This window comes from Lissotriton helveticus, chromosome 10 (genome assembly GCF_964261635.1).
Source record: "Lissotriton helveticus chromosome 10, aLisHel1.1, whole genome shotgun sequence".
NCBI classification, from domain to species: domain Eukaryota; kingdom Metazoa; phylum Chordata; class Amphibia; order Caudata; family Salamandridae; genus Lissotriton; species Lissotriton helveticus.
In genome coordinates this window covers 252,280,572-252,304,877 of record NC_136071.1, presented here as the reverse complement: position 1 = coordinate 252,304,877, position 24,306 = coordinate 252,280,572, and the positions used below count along the sequence as shown (strand labels likewise).

General features: G+C 51.6%; 1 protein-coding gene across 1 annotated transcript in view; it reads right to left on the bottom strand.

Annotated features, from left to right (window-relative positions):
- SMG1 (SMG1 nonsense mediated mRNA decay associated PI3K related kinase) overlaps nucleotides 1–24,306 on the bottom strand; it is a 1,634,890-nt gene that overhangs the window by 601,369 nt on the left and 1,009,215 nt on the right. Inside the window, exon 37 of the mRNA XM_078665250.1 lies at nucleotides 3,716–3,936. Coding sequence (XP_078521376.1) covers nucleotides 3,716–3,936 — 221 coding nt within the window. The remainder of the gene's footprint in view (nucleotides 1–3,715; nucleotides 3,937–24,306) is intronic.

Sequence of the window (24,306 nt, the reverse complement as noted above, 5' to 3'; positions counted from 1 at the left end):
GTATGTTCTTTCGGGTGTTTTACCCCCATTGCCGAGCAGACTTCCTATCCAGGTGGTCCAGTCTGGCTTCAAATATTTAGGGATTTTTATTACGTTGGACTCCTCGCTCCGATTTGAGCGTAATCTCCTTCCCCCGTTGCTTAGATTGCGACTGGACGTGGCCCGTTGGCGTAAGCTTCCTTTGTCTCCTCTGGGCAGGGCGGCCCTGTTTAAAATGATGTCCTTGCCGCGGTTCCTCTATGCGCTCCAGAACTCCTATGACGCTATCCCCAAGACCTATTTCCGAGAGATCGAGAGTCTTCAAAGGCAATTGATTTGGGACGGGCGTCCACGTATTGCCCTCGCGAAACTCACCATCCCTTGGTACGACGGGGGCATGGCGCTCCCCGATATCAAGCGATATTATTGGGCTTCCCAGCTGTCTGCTATTAATCACGTGATGTTTTCACCGGGTCGTAATCCTGCATTCGAGATGGATAGACTCCAGCTGCCGGGTGGGGACTTTAATAGAGCGCTTTATTCTCGATCAGCCGGGCGCCATCTTGTGGGCCCATCCAGGATTGCAGTAACTGTGTGGCGAGCCGCGAATGTGAGTTTGGGATGGGAGGATCGATTGACGCTGGCGACGCCGCTTTATGCCTCGGAACGTTTGGGGTGTCTCTGGTCTACTAAGGGCTTCGACCGCTGGGATATGATTGGTTTATGTAAGGTGGGTGATGTATGGTCGAAGGGTAGTGTGAAGTCGTTCCAGGCCCTCCAGGAGGAATATGGTTTGAATGGTAGGGAATTTTTTCGTTATCTGCAGGTCCGACACGCCCTCGCCTCAGTCTTGACTCCTGATGAGGCCCTGCCCGAGTCTTCCCCCCTCGAAGATCGTGTCCTTGATGGGCACCTGCCTGATAGCACTATTTCCCTGATCTATAAGAAGCTGATCAATAATCGGGCGGACTTATTGGTCCGACTTCGGGAGGCTTGGGTCGGTGATGGGTTGGAACTGGACGACGAGGATTGGCAATCGGCACTCTCTTCTCCCAAGGAGGTAGCCATTCCTGCCCGTCTCCGTTTGGTTCAACTTAAAATCCTTCATCGAGTGTATGTCACTGGTCCGCGTCTGGTAACGATGGGCTTTTCCTTGGATGGGTTATGTAAGCGTGGTTGTGGGTTGAGTGCTACTTTTTTGCACATTCTTTGGGAGTGCCCGGTTGTGATGGCTTACTGGACTGCTGTGCTTGAGGTGATGACTGCTGTGACTGGTGTTGCCCTGCGGCCGGAGCCTCGACGATGTCTGTTGAATGTGTGGGAGCCCACTGACTACTCTGTGGCCCAGACCAGATGGGCTACCTTGGGTTACATGATTGCGAAACGGGATATTGTGCAACTCTGGGGTGCATCCAGGCCCCCTGAGGTCTCGAAATGGGAGGACAACATGGACTGGTCCATGTTTCGTGAGAAGACTGTTTATGTGGCCAGGGGCAGACCCGGGGCGTGGACGAAGATTTGGGGCCAGTGGAATGAATATCGTGGGGATATCTGTACACCTCCCCTTGTAGGCACTACTGATGTTGTCCTATCTCCCTAGGCGAGCGTTCCCGGAACCCTTTCATACTGTTTTTTGAATTTCCGATTCTCCCCGCTGCTCCCCCCCCCCCAGCCCCCCGACTCTGTTGGAGCCTCAGGGCTCTTGGTAGGTTCTCCTGATTGTTGACCATCCCCTCCGTTCTTTGGGCTGACCTTGATTACCGTGCATTCGCCTTTCTAGTGTTTGATTTTCTTTTTGTATAAAATAAAAATTCAATATGCTCTGTGACATGTTGGGAGTAATGCTTGGTGCTGATTTGTGCCTGACCACGGGTGTACACTTCTGATTCGTGCCTTGTGCCTTATTATTAGCGGCCAGCCCGTGAGGTTGTAGGCCCATTCTTGTATTTTTCTATGCTTGCTCAAATAAAGGTTTTTGAACAAAAAAAAAAAAAAAAAAGAATCATTATTGGCTTTCCTGTTCTTATTGAGGTTTTCACACATGAATTCTGCTAACAGTACCAACCAGGATGGCAGAAAAATATAACCTTACACGTATCCCCACGCACACACTAGCCCGCCTGCACCCAATCCAGAGCAGAGATTCAAGTTATCCACTGCAACATTGCTTTACAACAAACAGAAAAGAAAAGAGCTCTGAAGTGGACCCACTAGAAAGAACCAGAAGCCAGTAGGAGAGAAGCATGCGTTTCTCACAATTCAGTCAATGGTGTGCAACTTGATTCTTCGCTCTTCTGTCCCCCTTTTAAGATTTTAAGCACATTCTTCTCAATAACCAAGCATTCTCTGCAACTTTTGCCCAGTTATTCCAGGAACGGCAGGCGTGCCACAGTTTGTCCGATGAACATTGTCACCTCCTCTGCAGGGTCTGAATCTGCTCGTAGTAAAGCCTGCTGCCTCAATGAGTACCTATACAAGTTCAGTTGTAGTATTGCCCCCACTAATACCTCTTGGGGGCAGTTCCCACAGGAACAAATCAGTGACATTCTGCTCAAAATGTTCCCCGCCCGGTTACTGGATCTGCAAAAGCAGTAATGAAGTTTAACTTTTTTACATGCATGTTCTTTACTCTGTCCTTAGCACTGTGTTGGTGGTAGGCCCTTCACTTAAAGATGGAGACTTAGTGACATTTCCAATCCCTGTTCCAGAATGCCATGGAACTGTTGCACTTAGAACTGCACCGTAATGAGCTGACCAGGCTTGCAAAGAGGTCTGCTTTCCCAAGGCAGCAGTTCCAAGTTCAACTCGTCCATCATAGGGACACCAAAATGAAGGTGAGATGAGTCTTGTTCACCAGCATGGTCCTCCAGAGTCTTCTTGTTTGAGCAGTGAGCCAAACACCACCCCAGCACACCTGAATGTACAACTTCCAGGTACTGGCGCAATCTGCCCATTTGGTCAGTGTTCTAGAGCTACAGCTGACATGGGCCTAAAGTGCACTGTGTCGGCGTTGCAAAAGACAACTAATGCGACTAGTTACCGACATAGCAATACTCTGGCTGCCCACGGCTAGCATGTGAAAACAGCCCAGCCAGCAATTCTGTTATATAACTTCTCACATCTGGAATAAAGAACAGACTTTCTTCATTGTGGCTGACACCACTAGGGAACCCTACATTGTCCGTATTTTCCCAAGATCTGCAAGGCCAGCATCTCAAAAGGGCACCTGTGTGCAGCCTTCAAGGGAGTCTGCATTCTGGTAAAACCATTGCAGTGTCACTGCATAACAAAAACCTGGGTGCTGCAGGAACAAGGATCCTAGAAAGCTATTCTTGTAATTCATTTGCACTGCAGCTGTTTATTATCAACGTAGCTCAGTTAGCACTAACCAAACTCTGACCCAGCTCACTCTCACCATGGGCCTTCAGCATTTTGAAATCCCCTGCAATCTGTTTTAGTGCCAAGAACATCTCCCCCACAGGTCCACCGAATGCACAGCATTTCCACAGGAAGTAGATGGACATCATGTCCTTAACCTCAGTTGAGCAGTTAAACTTTTGCATATTTTACACACAGTGAAGAACTGAAACTATGGTTAAAGCATAAAGTGTCATTACTATTGGTCTATTCACTAACGTCTTTGGACATTTATCTGCAAATTACTGTGTCTAAACAATCACATACATAAAGATAAAGGGTGGAATGATTGAAAATAGTCTAAAAAATGAGCCCCTACTTGTAACACCATTGTTGGATTTGCAGAGGACAATTTGTCTACAATTTTGCTGTAGCAGTCTTGCATCATTGCTTGGTCTTCATTTAAGCCACTGTTCAATTCATCCATGCTGCTTTCTTGAGAAGCTGGAGGACTTCCCACATCACAATCATCACCTTCCAACATCTCTTCTCCTTGAATACTTCCAAGCAAGGTGGGTATTGCTGAGGAGAGTTTGTTTCCTAGATAAAAGATGAGAAAGTACTATTGAAGATTTCAAAATTGCAGAAAAAGACAAGTTGAGAGCTACTCTGAGTAAATTACATTCCACAAATAATGAAAAGAAACAGGGACACACACAACTAGGGATATTTATAAAGTTGATGCAAGTTTAATTCTCAGCAAAAAAAATATTCTACCCTACTGGACATGATTAATTATATTGGAAATCCTTCCTGTGTTTGACATATGCCAACTTAACTCTCAGTTAAATGACTTGATTAAAGGACTTTTGTACCCAGTCATGTTATCTACCTCTTACCTATAACCTCTTGTAAATGAATTTAAACCATGAGAGAAACAAAAAGTCTTCGTATATATTGTTATTCAGGTTTACCTTGCACCGTTTTTCTGCTGTCTCACTTGTCACTTCCGCCGCTCACCTTGCTTTTTCATGGTCACCCATGTGCACAAGTACGTACAAGTTACATGTACATCAATTGTTATATCGTGCCTTCATTGATTTTGTTCACCTTATTTCGAATATAGACTAAACTCTGTGCATTTGTTACAATAACCATTATTGAGTCCCTGTCTCGTCATTCTTGCAACCTTTGTGCATGCTTTCTGAATTTGTTTTTTATCATTACCTGTTGAGACGTTGTCATTTGGTATACACTACTTCTGATGCCGGCCCACACTCTATCGCTCCCTTGGCCAGGAGAGCCTACACCTCTTGACGGGGCAAGGAGAGATGGTCCTCAGTCAGCCAGTCGTAAGTGGGTGGAATGGGCTGTGTTGGTATCACAAAGGGGAGGTAGTAGCCCCTTTGGACAAACTAGTACACAATGGTCTGATGTTACTTACCTCCAATAGGGGAGGTGATGGCGTATCCTGCCACTGGGTGCCCATGATGGTCTGATAGCAAACTAAAAGGACTTGGAGGCAGTGGCTGTCGAGATGGTGGTGGACTGGCCCAGACGCCAGTCCACCTGTACCATGTGGTCACTGAGAAGCATGCACTCTGCACAAAAAAGCCTGGAAGCCTGTTAGCTGTGGGCATGGGCGTAGTTGAAGACCACTTCCGTAGTCATTGAAGGTGGACGAGGAGCCATAGACAACCCCAAGGACCTGGCTGTAGTCCTGCTGTCCTTGAGGCATGCAAGCACTGAATCTGCTTCCTCTCCAAATAGACTAGAGCCATAAAAGAGCATGTCCATGAGGGTAGCCTGAACATCCCCTGAAAAACAAGATGTTTTCAGGCAGGCGTTGAGACGCGATGCGACAGACTACAAAGTCGCTCTGCCTAGTGAATGAGTTGTGTCAAGTTCACATCTGATAGAGAATTTGCTGCATCTCTCCTGTTAGCAACCGCCTGTGTATAGCCTGGGCCGCCTCAGAGTCGATAGGCAGCACTTGGGCAACCGAATACCAAAAAGTATGGTAATAATGGCCCAATATGCATGCGGTGTTCACCGACTAGAGTGCCAGGCTGGTTGAAGAAAACATTCTCTTACTGAAGGTGTCTAGCCTCTTGGATTCCCTATCCACCTCTTGAGTTCCCTACCACTCCATCTATCAGGTGGAGTGGTAGGGAATTCGCCAGGGTGAATGCGGCATGCAGGAGGTTTGGACCACCAAGCTCTCCAGGGAGAGGTGCTGGGAAAGGAAGCTGGGATCCTCCAAAGCGTGGCGATGGTGCGAGGGCAATCGTCCTATTCACAGGATCCCATATGCAGGGCTTGGACCAGGCCAAAGTAGGACGTCCATAAGGATTCAATAAATGGGAGCAAAGTTTCTGAGGGGGGAAAACACCCAGCTGAAGCACCTCCATCAAAACATTAGTTTGGACTGCTAATAAAGGCAGGTTAAGGTCCAGGATCTCCGCAGCACTGCGCACCACCATAGCAAAGGAGGGGAAACCGCCTTAATCACGAATCTTTTACAACGATGGTACTAAACAACAAATTTTAACAACGACCTTTCCTGAACAACGACTCAATGAAATCATGGCTTACATGAACAACAACTACATGAACAACGAAATAGGTTGTTGTAAAAATTTGTTGTTTATTACCGTCTATATAAAAGATTTGTGATTAAGGCTATTTCCCCTCCACGGAAGGATCTCAATTCTCAATCCATCACCATCCGCAATGCACGCTGACACCTTTGCCAGCCTCTCTTCCTTTTAGTTTACTACTCTGTCAGGCTGTCTGTACACCCTCCACAATACGTGATATAAAAAAGAAGATTTGTCGTGTGGTTACATTGTTAGCTGGGTAGAAAACAAACTGTGATGAGGGAATGCTATTTTCAAGTCTCGGGTGCTCGGGAACACTCAATTTGCCTGCTTTAATGTTAGGGCAGGGAAAACACACAAGGTGGCGCCTCCTTGGACAGGAGAACAGCATCAAAGTTACATGCTATTTCATGGTTTGGATCGAGGCGGAAGTAGTTTGAAGCATGAACAGGCGAACAGCTTCAGAGTTTTACTCAATGTGTCTTGGTTCTGGCAGGAGGATTCACGAAGGGAGACCAGCTCACTTTATCAGCGAGAAAGGAGAGGTAGTACATTGAGGAGATTGTGTACATGAAAAGGAGAGGGAAAGTGGCGAGAAGGGAAGATTCCCGAATATAGGATAAAAGGGCATTTATCCCCTGCCATTCCAGGACAATGAGGTAGGGGCTTAAGGTTTAGAGGTAGGCAAAATAAATGCATTGAGACAAAATTTAAATGTTTTTGGGGAATTCATTTATTAATATTGTAAAATGATTTTAAACATGCGTTTTTAAAAGCACTGAGTAGTATAATTGGATAACGAGCTAATTTAGTTAATTGTATATTTTTCGTGGTTCAGGAAGTCGTTGTTAGGAATGTAGTGGTTAAGCATTGTTCGTGGTTCAGCATTCGTGGTTTTAAGAATTCGTTGTTAAGGAAGTAGTGGTTTAATCATAGATTCAGCAAAAGAGACTACCTCCTCCGTAGCCACAGTAGGAGTGGAAACCAGGCCAGTGTTTGGAGAGATGTCTAACACACTGGCCTCACCCAGATCCTCATACCAGTTGTCCTCCACAACTGGTTCTTACCCACAAGGGTCCATAGACCCCTCCTAAACGTCTTCCTTTCCAGGCCTATCCATTAAATAATGCACTGACTCCTCTTCTGGGAGGATGTCCTTTGTCAACACTGGACATGGTGTCAGAAAACACCCATCCTGCTCTGCATCGTAGTCTGGTATGATGGGGATGATGATGGGGAATGCAGAGTGGGTGCTGAAGAAGGTCGCTGTGTTGCAGATGGCTCTGTTCTAGTTCCCCAAAGGGATTCTTGGGGCCCTACTTCGACCTCCAGAGTCAACCGACGTCGGGCGGCGATGAGCTTGAAGGATCGTTCTTCAGCGCCTTTGGGTGCATGGCAGTGTAGTCCGCACATGCCTTGAAGTCATGTCCAGGCTCAAAGCACCACAATAACATCATAATATCAAATGGGGGTTTATCACCAACATAAGCCTGTGACAGGCCCCGCATGGGGCTTCTTAGGTGAACTTCTCACACCAGGAGAAAAATCCCAGAAAAAGGTCAACAAAAAGGCAATAAAGGCCAGTAAAAAGAGACTGAGGGATAGCTCAATCCAGATTAATGCTATCTGGTGCAGAAAGGAAAGAAAGGACGTCAGTGCACTGAGGTGGAACCTATATAGGTACTAAACAAAACACCACCACCTTCCGGCGCAGTGGTACCGCTCGAAAATCTTCCGGATCCAGTCTGATGCCTGGGGATAATCAAAGGTAAGGAATCTGCAGCTAGAAGTCTCCATCAGATGCAGATGTTTTCCTTTGGGGACAACTAAGTAGGGGCACAGGTTACCCATAATTTAAGCCAAGACTAAATTAAGGTCCCATAGACGCAAACAAAGGGGGTTGGAGGATACATGTTCATCAAAAGCTTAAAAAAATGCAAAACATTAGGGCAGTTGAAAAAGGATGGCTGGTCTGGCAGAAAGAGAAATGCATACAAGGCAGCTAAATGGGAAACGTCCTTCCGGACGAAGACGGAATCACGCTGTGCCAACACAGCGCCAGCAATAGAACAAACCCGGCATTAGCACGCATTAATTCAGCTCGCAAATCATAACAGCAACTTTAGGGGGGCATGTTGGTGGAATTGTGTTGGATATGAAGTCCAACACCTTCCACCTACTGTTGCGCAGACTGGAGTTGGAATAGTAAACTATTCCAACATCCAGTACTCCCCTAAAGCACGTTGTTAAAACAACTTGCGCGCTGAACAAATGTGTCCTAAAGACGCGTTCATACAAAAGACGGCATTTGGAAAGCATGCGTCCTAAATGCATGCATGATACGGTCATACATTCCAGCTAAATATCCAGTCGACAGTCCATATTGCAAAACACCTCTAAGCAAGAGAAAGTGTGCATTGCAGGACCTGAGACAGCTTGGCCGGCAAGGAGTCCACATTACTGTTTGCACACCTTGCAGCATAGTTACGCCATATGCCCCAGTAAGCAGATTTGGCAGAGGGGGCGAAAGGCTGATAAGGAAAAGTCTACAACATCCGGTGGAAGCCAAAAAGAATTCAGATGTAACTGCTAAATCTCCAAGTATGTAGGTGAAGGCCTCAGAAAATGGGGTGGAGAAGCATTTCCCCAAGACTAGGAGAAAAGGCCCGTCTCGATTGGAAGCTGTAGTGGGAGACACATGGAGTAGCGCAGGAGATCTGCATACCACAACCTTCATGGCCAATCCAGGAAATGAGACTGAAATGGGTCCATTCTTGGCAAACATTTTTGAGAACCCCTTGAATCAAGGGCATTTGGGGGGTAGGGACGCAAAAAATTAAGTACATTTTTCAATAGAAATACTTTTGGATTTACAAGGTCAACTGTGCATTTTTCAGACGCTGCAATGTTGTCCTATAGGCAGAAAAACAAGTACCGGATTCCGTAATAGTACAGCGACTTATGAGAGCAATCTCTGGGACTTCAGGTGAGTGGAGGGCAAGGTCCATGGCTACACCAGCCAGACACCACCAGAGGCAGCACTAGGGCGGCCAGGTGCAGAAGTGTAAAACAGCGTTGGGTGCCTAATGGAAGTCAAAAGGGATCGGTCTTCGCGAAAAGAGGCTGCAGGCTTTGACTGGGAAGCCAGAAAAGGGGGGGGGGGGGCATCAAGTCTCACTATGTTCAAGGACGTGGGGGCACCTTTGGTCCTCTCCTCCACGGGCCAGGGGTGATGGTAAAGAGGTGTCAGGTTTTTCTTATCAGGAGCAGTCGCATTAGAGGGGGCCTGTAAACAGAAACTGCAGGTGTCATCGAGGAATCCACAGTGGGGAAACCCAAGGAAGGATTCGAATTTGCAGGATCTGGGTATTACGTTGGCACCGTTGTACGAGTTACTTACCTTCGGTAAGTATGTATCTGGTAGAGACAATTTTAGCTGCAGATTCCTTCACATAGAATTACTCCCAGGCGTGAGACTAGATCCGGAAACTTTTTTGCCACAGCATCCCAGCGCGCCGGGGTGGCATCACGCGACTCCGTCCAGGCGTCGTCCACGCACGTGATGTCAGCAAGGTCACATAAGACCCACCCCGGCGCGCTTCTGTCAGTTTTCTTCTGAGAACTTTACCGCACCACAACGAGAAACTGCCAGATAAACTGTGGAAGGAGGGTAACAGTGTGCGAGGAGCAGAAAAATTGGAAAGAAACGGTGACTAACACCACCACCCACAGAAGTGTCAACACCGCAGAACCCAAGGCAGGGAAAGAAGAAGAAACAAGCATAGCCCTGCGCAACCACCCTGCCAGCACATAGACAGCCTCCCACCCCTGTGCCCCGGAGGCAAGGAACATGCGAAAAAGTCATGGTACACATAGGAAACCTACCATGCCATCCTGTACAAGGAAGGGGACCAGTCCCAATACAGACAGGGACAACAAACCTCCAAGCCACGCCAACATAGAGGGCAACCACCCACAAGGGACAAAGGCAAGACATGGCCAGATGACCCTTAATCACAGATAGCAATGGAAGGAAGGAAGGGGAGGGAGGACAGGGATTGAAAGCAATCCCTCCCAAACCTGGAGTAGCCAGAGCAGCAGGGCACCTGAACCTCTTCATCCACAAAACAAAGGAGGAATGAACCTCCCCCAGACGAAGCCACCCGTCAAGACAAGGAAGGCACTCACAGGAGATACAGCCCCCCACTGGGAGGCGAGTACCGAAGACCAACCCAAGGGTCCTAGCAGAATAGGGGAGGAAGGGCGGGCTGTGAAGGAATCTGCGGCTAGAATAGTCTCTACCAGATACATCGTTACCAAAGCACAAGTTACTACTTGTGTAACGATATATCTGTAAGAGACATTAGTTAGTATTAGATTCCTTACCTTAGAATATCCCCAGGCGTCAGACTGGATCCGGAAACTTTTGCGTAGCAGTACCCTTGCGCGTCGGTAGGCGTCGTCTGCGGCTCCGCGTCCGTCCTCGGCGTCGTGATGACGTCGTCGGAGTACTTAGACGCCGCCTCCGTGTGCTGACGTCAGTTCTTAGACAGCTTTTCCGCGCCAGAAACGCAGAGCCATGTTAAAAACCAACACTGGTGCCATTGAAACTAGGGCCCTGAAGGGGACAACCCTAACCCTAGATATTGGTTCGCAGAACGGGGAGGATGGGTGGGTCGGTAAGGAATCGAATACTAACTAATGTCTCTTACAGATATATCGTTACACAAGTAGTAACTTGTACATCTGAAAGAGACACGTTAGTATTAGATCCCTTACCTTAGAATAGATACCCCAGCAATACCAACCCCGGTGGTGGGTCTGCGAACCAATAATCACACCAGAAAGTCCTGGAGGACGGAACGGCCAAAGAAGCCATCCCTCCGTACTTGGCTGTCCAGGCAGTAGTGTCTTGCAAACGTGTGCAGCGATGCCCACGTAGCTGCCGGACAGATGTCTTGTAAGGGCACACCCCTGCCCAGGGCAGTGGTAGTCGCCGTGGCTCGGGTAGAATGAGCGCGCAATCCAGCAGGGGGCTCCTTCCTAGCCAAGAAGTAGCATGCCTGGATACACAAGATGATCCACCAGGAGATGGTCCTCTTGTGCACCGCTTTCCCCTTCTTAGCGCCCACGTAACCAACAAAGAGTTGGCCATCCACCCGGAACTGGCGTGTGCGATCCAGATAAAACGAGAGCGCACGTTTTGGGTCCAGACGATGGAGCCGCTCTTCCTCTTTAGAGGGATGCGGTGGCGGAAAGAAGGTAGGCAAGGTAATAGACTGCCCGATGTGGAAGGCCGTGACAACCTTGGGCAGGAAAGATGGTTTGGTACGAAGCACCACTTTGTCCGGATGGACAGAAAGGAAAGGTGGAGTACAAGAAAGAGCCTGGAGCTCACTCACTCTCCTGGCAGAGGTGATGGCAACCAGGAAAGCAGTCTTCAAAGTCAGAAGGCGAAGAGGGCAATTGTGAAGTGGCTCAAAAGGAGCGCACATCAGAAAAGTCAGAACCAGGTTCAAGTCCCACTGAGGCATCACAAACGGAACAGGAGGAAAAGTGTGAGTGATGCCCTTAAGAAATCTGTTTACAATAGGGGACTTGAACAACGAAGGCTGATCAGGAAGCCTGAGAAAGGCTGAAAGGGCAGAAAGGTAGCCCTTGATAGTGCCCAGAGCAGAGCCCTGCTGGGCAAGAGAAAGAAGGAAGAGAAGAACCTCCGAAAGAGGGGCAGCAAGAGGATCCACAGCCTTTGCTGTGCACCATGGAGAAGCGTGGCTCAGTGGTTAGAGGCGGCAGACCCGGATGCTGAGATCGGCCGTGGACCAGGGTTCGATTCCCCGCCTCGGCGGGTCTCAAGCTCAAAAATTCCACGGACTCGACAATTCTCGCTCCGGTGCCTACTCGACTCACGGGGTCACACTCTGCGACTCTGGGCAATAGCTTGCTTAATCTCCACTACGGCCCCTCGCGGCGGGATGCCTGGCTTTCACCTTGTGGATACCCTGCCGGGGTATCTCACAGGGGAATACCAGGACGGGTTCCCTAAGCAAGCGCCTTGATACCTTCGGGTGATACGTGCGCTATATAAGTCGCAATACATTTACATGCCACAAATCTGTTCCACCTGCAGGCGTATACCGACTTTGTGGAGGGACGCCTGGCTGCCAGAATGACGTTACAGACTTCAGGAGGCAAGTCAAATGGACTCAACTGTCGCAGCTCAATCTCCAAGCATGGAGGTGGAGACTGGATAGGTTCGGGTGGAGGACCGTCCCCTGCTGCTGCGACAGAAGGTCCTCCTGAAGAGGCAGACGAACCGGGGGATCGACTGACATACTGAGTAGCTCGGGATACCAGTACCTTCGAGCCCAGTCCGGAGCCACAAGGATGACTTGGGCCCGGTCGCGCCTGATCTTCTTCAGCACTCTGGGCAGAAGTGGTATAGGCGGAAAGGCGTACAACAGACCGCAACTCCACTTGCGACGAAAAGCATCTCCGAGCGAGTGCCGCCTTGGAAATTCCAACGCGCAGAACTGATGACATTGCGCGTTCTCTTCGGTGGCGAATAGATCTAACCAAGGCTCTCCCCATTGCTGAAAGAGGCCTTGCGCCACGTCCGAGTTCAGACGCCATTCGTGATCCATCATGCACCGGCGGCTGAGTTCGTCCGCCCTGGCGTTCAGAGAACCTGCCAGGTGTTGAACCACCAGAGTCACGCCCTGATGTTCCAGCCATTGCCAAAGGCGCAGAGCCTCCTGGCAAAGGGTCCACGACCCCACCCCGCCCTGTTTGTTGCAGTACCACATGGCGGTGGTGTTGTCCGTGAACACCTGCACTACACTCCCCCGGACAGAGGGGAGGAATGCCTTCAGTGCTAGACGAATCGCCCGAAGCTCCAACAGGTTGATGTGGAGTCGAGTCTCCGCCGGAGACCAGAGGCCTCTGATCTCCGCCTCTCCCATGTGGCCTCCCCAGCCCTGGAGGGACGCGTCCGTCACAACTACGTGCTCCGGTTGGGGAAGGGAGAGGGATCTGCCGCAGACCCAATCGCGGTCCGTGAGCCACCACTGCAACTGTCTCGCAGTGCCCTCCGAGATCAGGACATGATCGGATAGGTTGCCTTGATGCTGGGCCCACTGAAACTTCAGGTCCCACTGCAGAGCCCGCATCCGCCACCTGGCGTGATGCACCAGTAGGGCGCAGGAGGCCATCAGCCCCAGAAGCCGCAGCGTCAAAGTGACCGAAACCTGGGATAACGGCTGAAAGATGGGAATCAGAGCCTGAATATCCCGGACCCGCTGCTCGGTGGATAAACCCGAAACTGCGCCGAGTCTAGAACCGCTCCGATGAAAAGGAGCTTCTGAGAGGGGCACAGGTTTGACTTTGGCACATTGATCGAGAACCCCAGCTGGTGCAGGAGGTCTGCCGTAGTCTGGAGGTGGCTGACGACTGTCTGGGGCGAGCCCGCCTTCAACAGCCAGTCGTCGAGGTAGGGGAAGACTGAAACCCCCAACCTGCGCAGATGAGCTGCGACCACCGCCATCACCTTTGTGAACACCCGTGGGGCGCTGGTAAGGCCAAATGGGAGCACGGTATACTGAAAGTGCTCGTGGCCAACCGTGAACCGCAGGTAGCGCCGGTGGGCCGGCAGGACGGGGATGTGGAAATAAGCGTCCTGCAAATCCAACGCTACCATCCAGTCTCCTGGATCCAGGGCAGCTAAGACCTGAGCCAGTGTCAGCATCTTGAACTTCTACTTCCGGAGGAAGCCGTTGACGTTCCGTAGGTCCAAGATAGGGCGTAGGCCCCCTTTGCCCTTCTTGGGTACCAGGAAGTAGTGGGAGAAGCAACCACACCCTACTTCTGGCCCAGGAACGCGCTCAATGGCCCCTTTGGCCAAGAGGGCCGTAACTTCCTCCTGCAGAAGTCGCAAGTGATCCCCCGATACTCGGTGATACTGCGGTGGCATGGCTGGAGGAGTCGCCTCGAAGGGGAGGGAGTAGCCCCTTTGGACGATCTGCAGCACCCACCTGTCCGAAGTGACAGTGCGCCAGTGGAGGTGGTGATGGCGAACCCTGCCCCCCACTGGCGTCACATGGGCCTGAAAGCACGGACTAGGAGGGTTTTGAGGCGGATGCTGCGGGGGAAGGTGTGGACTGACCTCGCCGTTGACCCCTACCGCCTGGACGGCGGTTCCCACGGCCGCCACCGCCTTGGGTATTGCCCTGGGGAGCGTGGCTGGCGGCGCTTTTGGCCACGAAAGGAGTGAAAGGCAGCCGATTGCTGGCGCTGGCCCGAGAGGCCCAAGGACTTGGCCGTAGCCCTGGAGTCCTTAAAGCGCTCAAGCGCATGGTCTGCCTTGTCGCCAAAGATGCGACGGCCATCGAACGGCATGTCCATGAGTGTGCTCTGGACATCAGCCGAGAAGTTGGCGGACCTCAGCCAGGCGTGGCGTCTGACCGGCACCGTCGTTGCCATCGCTCTACCCAGCGAGTCGGTGGTATCCAGCCCACACCTGATGGAATACTTGGCTGCATCCCGGCCCTCCACAAGGGCTTGGCCGAGTTTGGCCCGTACCTCCAACGGACACTCTGGCAGCACTTCCGCGACCTTATCCCTCACAGAGTGGGTGTAACGTCCCAAGAGGCAGGCGGTGTTGGAAGACCGCAGGCCTAGACTAAGGGATGAGAAGATCTTCTTCCCATACTGGTCATACCTCTTGGATTCCCTGTCGGGCGGGGCCGACGGAAATGCGGCCTGGGAATTGGAGGCCTGGATGACCAGGCTCTCGGGGGTAGGGTGGGAGGACAGGAAACATGGGTCGGGCTGGGCGGTGGCGTCTGGCCACGTTCCTATCTACGGGCGAACCCGTAGCGGGCTTGGACCAAGTGCCTAGAAGAACGTCGGTCAAGGCCTCATTAAAGGGCAGCAGAGGCTCGGCCGAGCTTGACTGCGGTTTAAGGACCTCAGTGAGGAGGTTAGTCCTCACGGCCGTGACGGGGAGCTCAAGGCACAATGCCTTGGCAGCCCTCATCAGCACCACACTATAGGTTGCCTCCTCCTCCGAAGCCACGGTAGGAGGGGAGACAAAACCAGTGTCGGGAGAGGTGTCCAGGCCACTGGCCTCCCCAAGGTCTCCTGTCCAGTCCTCTTGAGACTGACACTCTCTGGTCAGAGGGTCCTCAGACCCTTCCCAGTCCTCTTCATCACCCATTTCCTGAAATTCAGGGTTCTCAACTAATGGGACCTGTTCATAAAAGTGAAAGTCACCAAAAGACGTCTGGAGCGGCGCCCATCGGGGCCTTCCTGGCGCCGGAACAGGAACGAAGGTAGAACCGGGGACGGCGCCGCCCGAGGACGGCGCCGGAGGCGACACCTGCGGGTCCGACGCCGGGGAGGTCGTAAGGTCCACCGGCGACGAACCAGATCCCGAAGGAGGTCCAGCGGAGTCCTGCAGCGCCGGGCCCGAAGGCACCGGCGGCGCCGTGACAACCGAACTTCCCGGCGCCGGGCCCGAAGGCGCCGGCGGCGGCGGTTTAGAGGGGACCTGCGGCGCCGGGCCCGAAGGCGTCGGCGGCGTCGGGGCCGAAGCACCCGACGGCGTCGGGGCCGGAGCCGCCGACCCGCTAGGCCCCGACGGGTCCGCTGGGCCCGAAGGCGCCGCGGAGCCCGTCGGAGGAGAGAGTTTCCTCATGGCCATGAGGAAGCGCTCGATCTCCTCCTGCGCCGCGTTCAGCCCAGGGACCGGAGGGTGTGGAGCTGCACGCGGCGCCCGCGGCTCCGACGGACCCCCGGCCGCATCGTGCGAGCGTCAGGGGGAGTCCGAGGAGCGATGATGCCACTTGGACTTCTTGTGCCTCTTACCGGACGACGACTTCGACCCGGAGGAGTGCGGCCTACCCTCCGAGCTGTGGTGGCTCTGAGCCCGCGACCTGTCCCTCGACCTCCCATGGGATCGGGACCTCTCGCAGGGCGGGACCGACTGCCGGAGTTCGAGTCGCCTGCGGGACCGCTCCCGCCTGGCTTTCGAAGAGAGGGCCCGGCAGTCGGAGCAGGCCTTGTCGTCGTGGTCGACGCCCAGACAAGATAAACAGACGCGGTGAGGATCCGTGACCGACATCAGGCGGTCGCAATCGTCACAATGCTTGAAACCGGGCATCCCTACGGCACCGTTCGGAGTCGAGAGACTCGAAATACAATCAAAAAGTGATCAAAAAGTTAGTCAAAAATTGACTAGGGTTACTGCTTTTTCCAGATCTGCGCTTGCTGGCGCGGAAAAAAGAAGAACTGACGTCAGCACGCGGAGGCGGCGTCTAAGTACTCCGACGACGTCATCACGGCGCCCACGACGCCTACGACGGAGCCGCAGACGACGCCTACCGACGCGCAAGGGTACTGCTACGCAAAAGAATCCGGATCCAGTCTGACGCCTGGGGATATTCTAAGGTAAGGAATCTAATACTAACTTATCTCTTTCAGATGGTAAGTAACTCGGTCATTTGATAGAGACTACTAGCCGCAGATTCCTTCACGTAGAATAAATACCCTAGCAATATCCCCGGGGAAGGAGGATCTGCGAAAGGACCCCACCAGCCAATACAGAAGACCCCACAGGGAACCAGATCTGTGGACCAATTAGAACCTCGTCCCTGCCAGGCAATGGGAACCCCTCAAGCAGACCCCCGCCGACCCCAATAGGTTGTAGGAGGGAGAAGAAGTCCGAAGAGGCCCGTACAATGACAAAAGAGGAACCAAATGCAAGGTCGGAGAGGCCGAAGCACCGCACTCCCCACCAGCTGCCGCCCAATGCCAAGACAGGAAGAGCGGAAGAAGAAGCCTAGAACACCCAAGGAAACGAGGGAAAGGAAGGCAAACCCAATCCAGATAGAGAGCAACCTGCCAGCCAGAACAGCGCCGGCAGTCAAAAGCCGCCAGAAACAAGAACAGCAGCCAGAGGCCCCAGAAAGGTCGAGTAGGCGGCGCCTGGCAAGGGAGTACACAGGATCATCTGAGAGTTCAGGGCAGGAGCAGGGAGAGGAGGAGATGTCTGGGCACACCCCTACGAGTGGCCGCGCACACGACGTCATGAAGCAACGCAACCTACATGAACGCCATGGAGAACAGGCATGCGAAGGCGACCAGAACCCCCTAGCAGAGCGCAAGCAATATGACAGCTACCACCACCCCACATAGGGTACGTGAAGTCCCAAGATATGGAAACCTTCTTTGGAAGAACTTCCGCAGCAGAGGAAAAACAAAAGAGCCACGGGGAAAAAAACACCCCTGCGGGCAGCTTGACCAGCAGCCCAAGCAAAGCAGAAGGCCTAATCTCAGGCCCAAGTCTGTGCAACAACTCCGGCAGAACACACACATAATCAACCAAAGGGCTGTCCAGCAGCCAACAATGTCAAAGTCCCAAGAAAGGACGCAAATGGCCAGAAAACACACTCCACAGCCAGAACATCCGGCCTAAGAAGGCCCAGAATCAACCCAACTCAGGAGTCACTGAGGAGGGGACGGACGGAGGAGGGCAAGGCGGAGGAGGAGCCCTGCCAAGAGCCTTTGGATGGCAGAGTCGGCCGGAGCATGGAACAGACTGCCATCAAACGGAAGGTCGAGGAGTCGCTCCCGAATATTCTCAGGGAATACTCCATCCCGAAGCCAAGCATGGAGACAGAGCGGAGAATAAACGCTGCAAGCTCCCGGCCATCCAACGCATGATGCCGTAGGTCCACCTGACCGCCCTCCTGGGACGCTGCAGATCCCAGAGACTCCGCCGAGTCCCACAAACAGGAGGAGGCCCTAGCCAGCACACACAAGGTGTTAAGGGCCCGCAGGAAAGCGCTGGTCGAGGCAAACATGTTGCGCCCCTGAGAGTCCAGCCATCTGGCCTCTTGGGACAGCGCAGTCAACAGCGGCGGCAGGGAGGGAAAAGCAGTCCGCAAAAGAGGACTGGAGGCAGAGTGGTGGAGGGTAAAGGACGGCGGGTCATGCGGCGCCGGGAGGTGCCGCTGCAGATGATGTTGGGGCACTGGGTCCCCTGAGGCAGGACGCCTCCAAGCCCCCGTCAAGGAAGAAAGGAGGGAACCTTTAAAGGGAAGTAAGATTTCCCTCCCACCAGAGCCCTGGTGGAGGACCTCCAATAGATGGTTCGCCAGAAAGTGAGCCACCGGGTCACCCATGCACGGGATGCCCACAGCCGTGGACACCGCGTGAGCAAAGGCCGCACCCACCTCCGTAGGGCCCCGTGGTGGAGAAAGCAGCTCCACCGTGGTTGACGGCTGCAAACTGAGGCAGCCGCCTCCGAGGCCAAGCGGGACGGGCAAGGGTCAGACCTTGAAGTCAGAAGGAGCTGAGGAATGAGGGGCCTGCCCCTCTTCCGACAAACACCTGCCTCAGGAAGGGTAGGCAGCCGCCCTCCTACCTCGGTGAAAAAGACACCACACAGCGACCAGTCTCCGGGGAGGACGATACCAATATACAGCCTGCCTCCGGAGAAGGAGGGTCCGAAGCGAATTCGCGCAGGGGAGGGGAATTCGTATCGCCCGACGCCCGAGACATCTAGATTTCTTGCAAAGGCAAGAAGTTTGAATGTCAGTTTTGTCCGAAGGACAAGAAGACTCTGCACTATACTAACTCGAGACACCAGACAGAAACAAAGTGCTTTATATGAGAGGCAGTTACATTACACAAGGATTCATATTTTATTGCTGTAGGCACGTGTAGATTAAAAGATTTGCCCAGACTCACAGGATGTTGAACAGACAGGAGAACCGAACCTGGTTCCCCAGCTTCAAAGTCGGCCGCTGCGGCTGTTAGGCAGCATCGTCTCCATTGAATAGGAGCATGATTAAGTTCGAATTGGCAGGCAGAAATTGCACAGCGTTGTCAGCGAAGAGGTTTTTGTCTCTTGTCCACGAAGCCTTCATGCGGCTTCCAGGCTCCTCTTCTGGCTCTTTTAATCCTTAGAGCAAGAGGGAAACATGATATAGCTTCTGCAGTCAAGACCAGCCAGCATTGGCGGGTAAACGCCTGGCGGACCCTGCTCTCACCTGGGCTGTCTGTTCACCCTTTTGATGTGCTGCCCTCGGGCCTCTCAGATACAGCCCTCAGGTCGCTCCCCACTCACTCGCATTTAAGTCCTGCAGTGAATTAATTCACTGGCCCCTCCCTTCGCAAATTGCTTTCCCTCTGCACTTGTGCCTGTGCTCCCCACTGGCCTCACCTGCAGCCCCTGCTCCCCACCCCTGGACCTCTCATGTTACAACCAGAGTGTGCATTAAAGCTCCGGCCAGTACTTCCCTTTCCATGAGGCTCTCACGTTTCACACGGTACCTGCACTATGCCTTTAACTCTACTGGGGTTTATCTGGCCCTTTAAGCATTAATTTCAATTAAACAACGTTATCAAAAACTTGCACTTAAAATTGTCAGGGACTTTACATGCTTTTCTGTGGACCAGTAAGCGTGACTTTAGGGATGCACTGGGGCGCTAAACTAAGGGTGATCTCTTCAATTTAACACTTGCTCAGGATCACACAATGTGGTTAAGTGGTTGTGATTAGAGGCTCCGCACCCTTGTGTGGCAGCCGATAATAAAGCCACATTTCCATAAGAGCCTGGTGCATAGTGTGCCTACATAAGGCAGTAATGTACTTCAAATATACTGGGAGGGGTAAATAAAGCAGGATGTACGGCAGGACAGTGTGTTTATGCAGTGTACAGAAACGTGCTTCTTAAAAATAGATAGGAAAGTAAACTGGGTTGAGACGGTAATGTAAGTGCTTCCAAAGAAATCTGTCTCTAGAGCCCCGGATTCTCTGTCACAGCCACATCTTGCAATGAAGCTGAACATGAAATGCTACCACAGTTCCAATGCTTTTACTCCCAGGCAGTCAGGAAGAACGTTTTTTTCTGTTGGAAAGTAATCATATGTCAAACAAATAAATACACCACATGGAAAAGTTGCAGTTAGAAGCTGCTTAAAGCACCAACAGCTAACTTTGCAAACCTCTCAGGAGTGGCAGTAGAAGCAATTGAATGTGTACTTATGCTTTATGCCAGCCGGCATAAATTACAAAAGTACCAAAATTACAATACAACTATAGAAAATCCTCTACTTGCTATGTAACACCCTAACCACCTCAAGCTATGTCTACCCCATTTCCTTCTCCTGTTTGCAGTCTCAGAACTCTGTCTTTTTTCTAATTCCCTGCTCTGCTCATCTCCTTTCTCTTGCTGTGTCTAAAGTCTCTGCCATTGGTACAGTTTCCCATTGTGACCAGTATAACCCCCATGCTGTATCTCTAACCCAATCAAAGTCCCCTTTCTTTTCTTGCTTTTTACATAAATCCTTATACATCTCTAGACAACTTTGGCTCCCTTCCTTTGCTCTCAAGCTAGCACTATTCCTCCATTTCCCTGACCTGATGCCCTCCTTTCTTTCTGCCCTCTACCAACCATCTATTTCCCTGCGTTTCTCATTTCCCTTTTCTGTTAAACGCCAAACTATGTCTCTTCTTTAAAAATCAGCAGAACCCAAGCTTTGTTGTATTTCCTCCCCTGAAGCCATAAGTGGTTCCTTCTTTAAGACCTCTCCCATATTTAGCTGTGAACTTAAGGTCCATCAGTGGTTTATTTTATTTATAAAGTTTTATATAGCGCGAACAAGATCCTTAGGGATATCAGAGCGCTTTACAATAGTATGCTTTAACCCCCGCCTAAGGGCATCACTGCCTTCCTCTGCAACTCCTCCTTCCACCTGTCCACCCCCGTTACATCACTGCCACCCTGTGTAACTCCTCCCACAGGACATCACTGCATCCCTCTGTAACTCACCTGCACCCCCCCCCCCCCATACATCACTGGCTCTCCATGTAAGCTTTTGGTCATCACTGACTCCACTGTAACACATTTTCCATCTCTAGAACGAGCCCAAGTAATGCTGATGTGAATGTTTGTAAATGTTACCTCTGTCATACGTGTGATGGAGGTTTTCCATGTTCTGGTGTCAGGGCACGCCTAGAACATATTACACCAGGAGGACTGACAGGTGCTTCATTTTAAACATATTGTGTACAGTGCACAGGTGCAACACTTGCCTCACTGGTCACTAATGACTTGTTCTCTGGCTGCTGTCCTGAGGGAGACACCTATGGATTTGTGAAGTATTAATCACATACTGGGAACATTATACATTTTTGGAGGCTGAATACTGGCACAGTCACCTCCATATTAACTGCATGACCAAGGTAACTGTCACGTTTACTGTAAGTTCATCCTTTTCATCCTATTTTTCCATTCCTCTTTCTTCTTTTGCAAATGTCCTTAAATCTCCACTCTTCCCATCTCTCTCTGACTTTTTATGTTGTCTTTCTAACACCTAACTATGTCACCCTTTCTTTAAGTTGCCATTGATTTTTGACCCTATTCCATAACCTATCATTCCTTTTTGTCTATCTGCAGAATTGTGAGTTGGCTTTCCAGGACAAAATGATGGTTGCGCACATCCCACTAGCACAAAGTAAAAACTATTCATAAGTTGTTGTTTCTGGTCAAAATCCTCTGTGTCTGCACCCAAGCCCTTTCAAAATGCACCAACAATTTGAAATAGTACTCTCAAGCATCCAGCTGGAAAGATGGGGAAAGTTTTGAAAACAAACAAGTTAATTCTTCTGGCTTTTGTCATCAGGCCCCCAAGTTCTTTTTTTTGTGCTAGATTTGTCCTGCCAGTCACATTATTCATGGTTCTCCCTGGATGTCTGCTTATACCACAGTGTACTTTATTTAAAAAATGCAAAGTTTAGGTCTAGCTGATTTGTGACAATCTTTTATATTCATTGTAAATATCTTGTACAAAAACATATATAATGTTAATATGTAATATTGATTTACCAGTATAGCATACACCGGGTAAAGTGTAATTTCTGATTCCTATATGCTCCCTCTTTGTTGACATTGTTCTCTCAATGCTCCAGCACTAGGATGTCTAAAACACTCTCTAAGACCAAACGTACACTTTTGGTGGTCAGTTTAATTGATTTAGGAAATAGGTTAGACAAGTAGATTTCTTTGCAGGACAAGTAGTTTTCTGCACAATTTTGTCCACTGGACAAGTACATTTTTAAAAAAATTCCACACCCCTGTCGCGGTACGACCCCTGCGCAGAGCCCTATAGTCCGCCGCCTGAGGCAGGTTGTCGGCACTGTCCGGAATCACCAGACAAGGTTCCTCCAAGTCACCCCGCACCGGAGTGGAGCTGGAGCCGAACCAGCCCAGGGCGGCGCCGACCCAACCCCCGCCGAGGCAGCCACCTGCGTGGGGGAACGAGACAGGCCTGGGGAGTGACACGAAGCCCTCCGCCAGCCACGGCCCAGAATGAGGAAGAGATCGCTCTGCAACCCACGTGGCGTGCCAGGGACGATCTGCCCTCCGATGAGGCAGCCGCCTGTGGGGAGGGACGAGTGGAGCCCAGAGAGGGACGAGGAGTCCTCACCCAGCCTCGACCCAGAGCGGGACGAGGAGGGTCCACCGACCCCTGTGGCTCCGCACGGTCCAGCTGCTGCATGTGCCGTAGCGGCATCACCTCGGCCTTAGACAGGAACACCTTGTCAAAGGACCGAGAGGAACTCGGGGATGCGACCCGAGCCCCAGCGACCTCCCACGACCCTACAGGGACTCCTGCAAGAGTTTGCAGCGAGGCAGAGACGCCTTGGTCTGAAGGAGGTACTCCGGAGGAGCCGCACCCCAACAGCACCACATCCACCACCAAGCCTGAATCTGAACCAGTTGGGGCCGGAGCCACCTGCGGCGCAGCAGAGGGCCCTGCGCAAGGCGAGGGGTCCGTCGATACCCCAGGAGTGGAAGGAGGTGAAGGAGCCAGTGAGGCCTGCAAAGCCGCCGCTTATGTCAGGGGCCACATCACCCGTGGAGAGTCCACGTTCCCAGCAGGCCAAAAAAGGGACCCTGAGGACAAACTGCAACACTTACCTACCGGGGAGAGACGCTCACGTGACATCGGAGAAGGGCGAAGACGAGGAGGACGACGGCCGTATCTGAATCCGTCCGCCGAAGCAGACGGAGAGGAGGTCGTCGACCTCGAGAGTTACGTGCGCGGACGACGCCTGGGCGGAGTCACGTGATGTCGCCCCACCCTCGGCGCGCAGGGATGCTGTGGCAAAAAAGTTTCTGGATCCAGTCTCACGCCTGAGAGTAATTCTACATGAAGGAATTTGCGGCTAGTAGTCTCTATCAGATGGCCCACTTCAGCTTCGACTAAGCAGCTCGGGTGCAGTGGTGCTTTGCGGCGATGGGTTGCTTTGGTCTTGGAGCCTCACAGCTCAGTCTTTGGTGCCTGCAGGATGCAGGGGAACAGGTCCGCTGTCCCAGAGGAGTTCTTGGTCCTAGATGAATCGCTTGTGGATCTCCTAGGCTTGGGAGACAAAGCAGCTGCAGGACAAGTCGGATTTGGGTGAAACTGTTGAAATCAGCAGGCAGTCAGACATGGGTTGTGCCAAGTGAGTTGCTAGATCGTCTATTCTTGCTCTTAGTGACTACTCAAGTCAGTCTTCGTTCATATCGGCAGGATCCGATTCTCTGGATGCCATGGGCTCTCCTAAATACTGAATTTAGGGGCGATGGGGGAATAAAGGGTAGTAGCGAGTGGAGTCACAGTGGCCCCATATGACCATATCCTAATGGAAGTGGGCATAACCCTGTCCCAGAATTCTTAAGTTTGCCATCTTCAAGATGGCCAACTCTAAAAAGGCATGTCCACTTCAGGTAGCCCACCTTGGGATTGGCACTAGCCCAAGGGTAGATAAACCTCCCTGACTAGCTAATTTTCTCGCCTCTACAGGTGCCAAAGGGCTCTGGACAAAGGCGGTCTGCTTCCTCGCCTGGGAGGGGAGCCAGATCCACATTATAAAGGCGATGGCTTCTTTGAAGCACCCCTGCCTTGCAATGCTTATTAGCAGGTCATCCTGTGGGAGAGGGTGTGAGCATCCCCTTCCCAAGCAGGCTTTGCTCCTGGTCTCCTGAGAGCAAAGGCCCTCACCCTTGGTGGTCAGAAACTCTTATCTGGCAGCAGGCTGGCAAGAAACAGTCACTCAACACACCAGAGGCTGGTAGGATTTCAGGCCCCCCCACCCCCCCTAAGGTGCCTTTGGAGGCATGTATTAATAAATCCAACACTGGATTCAGTGTGGGTTCATTAATACAATTCAGTGAGCATGTAGCTGGGGAACTCGTTTTCACCAATGTCCAGCACATGATCTTAATATCGCTTCCCTTTTCACTTGTACAGGCAGCCATAGGGCTGACCAGCATGGGGGCATATCTGCTCATGCAGTTATGCCTCACATGTGGTGTAG